The sequence below is a fragment of the Bison bison genome, unplaced genomic scaffold (genome assembly GCF_000754665.1).
Source record: "Bison bison bison isolate TAMUID 2011002044 unplaced genomic scaffold, Bison_UMD1.0 scf7180017858035, whole genome shotgun sequence".
Taxonomy (NCBI): Eukaryota; Metazoa; Chordata; class Mammalia; order Artiodactyla; family Bovidae; genus Bison; species Bison bison.
The window spans coordinates 7,860-11,775 of record NW_011488608.1 but is presented as its reverse complement, the minus strand read 5'-3'; the positions used below and the strand labels follow the sequence as shown (position 1 = coordinate 11,775).

Here is a 3,916-nt window from a genome sequence, read left to right as displayed (position 1 = left end):
TCATGCCCATGGACTGCAGCTTGCCAGGTTCCTCTGTCCTCCACTCTCTCCTGGAGTTTGCTCAAATTCATGTCCATTGATTTTGAGATGCTATCTAGCCATTTTATCCTCTGCCACCCCCTTCTCCTTTTGCCTTCAACCTTTCCCAGCATCAGAATCTTTTCCAGTGAGTCTGCTCTTTGCATCAGGTGACCAAAGTATTGGAGCTTCAGCTTCAGTATCAGTCCTTCCAATGAATATTCAGGGTTGAATATTTATTCAGAGGGTGGAAACATTGCAGGGGAGACAGCTGAAGTTCATTCTAACACTGGGTCTTCTGTTTCCTGATGTTCCAGGGCTTACAAACCCAGGAGATTCCCAGCTGAGACTTGTCTTAGTGGGTAAGACTGGGGCAGGAAAAAGCGCAACAGGAAACAGCATCCTCAGAGAGGAAGTGTTTCTGTCTAGCTTTTCGGCTGTATCCATCACCAAGCACTGTAAGAAAGGAAGCAGCACCTGGAAGGGGAGAGAAGTTGTCGTTGTGGACACACCTGGCCTCTTTGACACGGAGGCCCCAGATGCTGATACTGTCAAGGAGATTACCCGCTGCATGGTGCTGACCTCCCCGGGGCCTCACACTCTGCTCCTGGTCATCCCACTGGGCCGTTACACACCCGAAGGCCAGCAAGCCACAGAGAAGATCCTGACGATGTTTGGAGAGAGAGCTAGGGAACACATGATTCTCTTATTCACTCGGAAAGATGATTTAGAAGGCATGGATTTCTGTGAATACTTAAAGCAAGCTCCTACAGCCATCCAAGAGCTGATTCACAAGTTCAGAGATCGCTACTGTGTTTTCAACAACAAGGCCACAGGAGCTGAGCAGGAGAACCAGAGGGAGCAGCTGCTGGTCCTGGTCCAGGATGTGGTGGACAAGTGCAATGGGAGATACTACACAAATAGCCTGTATCAGAAGACCGAGGAGGAGATTCAGAAAGAAACCCAAGTATTACAAGAAATTTACAGAGGAGAGCTCGAGAGAGAGAAAGCTCAGATAAAACAGAAGTTTGAAGAGGAAATCAGAAAGCTGAGGGATGAACTAGAACAGCAAAAGCGGAATGTGGAAATGGAAAGGCAATTGGCAGAAAGGGAGGCTCACTGGGTTTCAAGACAGCGACAGCCAGAGATGATGTTTTGAGTCAGAATAAGATACTTGAAATCATCCTTAAAGTGTTCCGGGTTTTTTCCTCTCTGTTTAAGGATTAAACCTCGTGAAGATCTGTCTATATTTCCTGCATATTTTTGGGTGGTCCTGCCTCATGTATCTCAGAGCATTCTCCTTTTCCTCTGAGACTCTCAGGGCTAAGAAGAGTAAAGTTCACTATTGATAATTGGTATATGTTTGATTGATTTAGCAGGGAAGGGATAAATTCTCAACTTGTGAAACTCCGAAGGAGAAAGTATTGATTTTCCCTAATTTGTGAATTCTTTCTCAGAGACACCAAGACAGGGAATGCAGGAGACCAAAGAAGGTGGCCCCAAGCTTTCTTTATTTATCCCTAGAAGAGATTTCTCCTCTAGATCCTTTCTAGATTGGTGGATGATCTTCCCCTACAGCTTTTTCTCACTTATTTTGTCTAGACCGCACTGATCATCTTACCCTTATACTTTATTTGAAAGATCAATTCTTTCTATTAGTTAAATTTACAGAAGGAGATACTGATAGAAATCTTTCTAGATGAATGGAAATTTGTTCACTTATAATTTTACTGAAGGTCTCAAATTGTTCCTTATCAACTGACCATTATGAACAAAGAGTTCCCTGGCAAATAGATCTTTCAGAACTGAACTACTGAAATGCCAAAAGTCCCAAAAGATATTCAACAGATAGGAGAATAATGCTTGATGTATTCAGATGTATCTGTAGGAAATCTTTGACCAACAACAACCAGCTTGGTGAATAACCAGTTCTCTCCTTTTCCTGTGAAACTAACAGCTGCCCCATGCAGATGAATTGTTTGCTTATTGTTATTTTAATAAAACTTTTCTGTTCTCTCATATTTGTGCAAATTAGAATCTGTTTTTTTTTTTTTCCCTTGGAAAGCACCACTACTCCTTCTAAGAACACAGGGATGAATTTCAGTTTTTTGTAAAAGTTCAAGATGATTTTGGTGTAGACTTGGTCCACCCTCCAGACATCTCCCCTCCCCTTTTTCTGTCAGAAGGTTTGAGCCACATTCTCAACCCCTCTGTCAGTCAAAGTCTACATTCTCCTTGGATTCAACCATTATGTACTGGTAGAAATTATGTGTAACCTCAGTTACACATAATTATATAATATATATAAATACTCATATATAATATATAAAAAATAATATTTACAATTTTCCATGCTGGGCTTACAAAAAGCAGAGGAACCAGATATCAAATTGCCAACATCTGAAGGATCATAGAGAAAGCAAGGGAATTCAAGAAAAACATCAAATTCTGCTTCATTGACTATGGTAAAGCCTTTGACTGTTTGGATCACAGCAAACTGTGATCTTCAAGAGATGGGAATACCAGACATCCTCACCTGTCTCCTGAGAAATCTGTTTGTGGGACAAGAAGCAGCAGTTAGAACCCTGCATGGAACAACAGACTGGTTCAAAATTGCGAGACAAGTGTGACAAGGCTGTATATTGTCACCCTGTTTCCTTAACTTACATGCAGAGAACATCATGAGAAATGCCAGGCTGGATGAAGCACAAGCTGGAATCAAGATTGCCAGGAAAATATCAATCACCTCAGATATGCAGATGATGCCACCCTTTTGCCAGAAATTGAAGAGAAACTAAAGAGCCTCTTGATGAGGGTAAAGGAGGAGAGTGAAAAAGCTGGCTTAAAACTCAACATTCAAAAAACAAAGATCATGGCATCTGGTTCCATCACTTCATCACAAGTAGAAAGGGAAAAAGTAGAAACAGTGACAGATTTTCTTTTCTTGGGCTCCAAAATTACTGTGGATAATGACTGCAGCCTTGAAATTAGAAGACGCTTGCTCCATGGACAGAAAGGTATGAGAACTCTAGACAGTGTATTAAACAGCAAAAGTCTGTATAGAGAAAGCTATGGGTTTTCCAGTAGTCATGTATGAATGTGAGAGTTGGACTATAAAGAAGGCTGATCGCCAAAGAATTGATGCTTTTTAACTGTGGTGGAGAAGACTCTTGAGAGACCCTTGGTCTACACAGAGATCACATCAGTCAAACCTAAAGGAAAACAGCCTGAATATGCTTTGGAAGGACTGATGCTGAAGATGAAGGTCCAATACTTTGGCTACCTGTGGCAGGAAAGATTGAAGGCAGGAGGAGAAGGGATCAACAAAGGATGAGATGGTTGGATGGCATCACTCACTCAATGGACATGAGTTTGAGCAGGCTCCAGGAGAAGGTAAAGGACAGGGAAGCCTGGTATGCTGCAGTCCATGGGGTGGCAAAGGGTCAGACATGACTGAGCGACTGAACAACTACACACACACACACACATACACACACACAAACACACACACATACACGTATGTGCTTAGTCGCTCAGTCATGTCCAACTCTTTGGTACCCCATGGACTATAGCCCACCAGGCTCCTCTGTCCATGAAGATTCTTCAGGCAAGAACACTGGTGTGGGTGGCCATGCCCCTCTCCAATATACACAAACACACATATATCAATAAATATATATAGATATATAATATATGTATATTATTAATGCTGCATAAGAGTCTCCCTCTCTGGTGTCTGGCTTTTTTTTCTTATATACCAATTTACTGATGCTGTGTAGTAAGTCATTTCCAGACTGTAAAGAAAGCATTCAGCCTGGTCAGTTCAGTTCAGTTGCTCAGTCGTGTCCAACTCATTGCGATCCCATGGACTGCAGCATGTCAGGCTTCCCTGTCCATC

The 3,916-nt window shown here is 42.2% G+C and overlaps 1 protein-coding gene across 1 annotated transcript; it reads left to right on the top strand.

Annotated features, from left to right (window-relative positions):
- The first annotated feature begins 331 nt into the window (after positions 1 to 331).
- On the top strand, positions 332 to 2,039 carry LOC105004296 (GTPase IMAP family member 4-like). The gene has a single exon (XM_010861867.1). The coding sequence runs from the start codon at positions 590 to 592 to the stop codon at positions 1,175 to 1,177; it is 588 nt and encodes a 195-aa protein (XP_010860169.1). The 5' UTR covers positions 332 to 589; the 3' UTR covers positions 1,178 to 2,039.
- The last annotated feature ends 1,877 nt before the right edge of the window (positions 2,040 to 3,916 follow it).

Bases quoted from the DNA above. Each gene is read 5' to 3' on its own strand.
- LOC105004296 (XM_010861867.1), top strand. From the start codon at position 590: ATGGTGCTGACCTCCCCGGGGCCTCACACTCTGCTCCTGGTCATCCCA.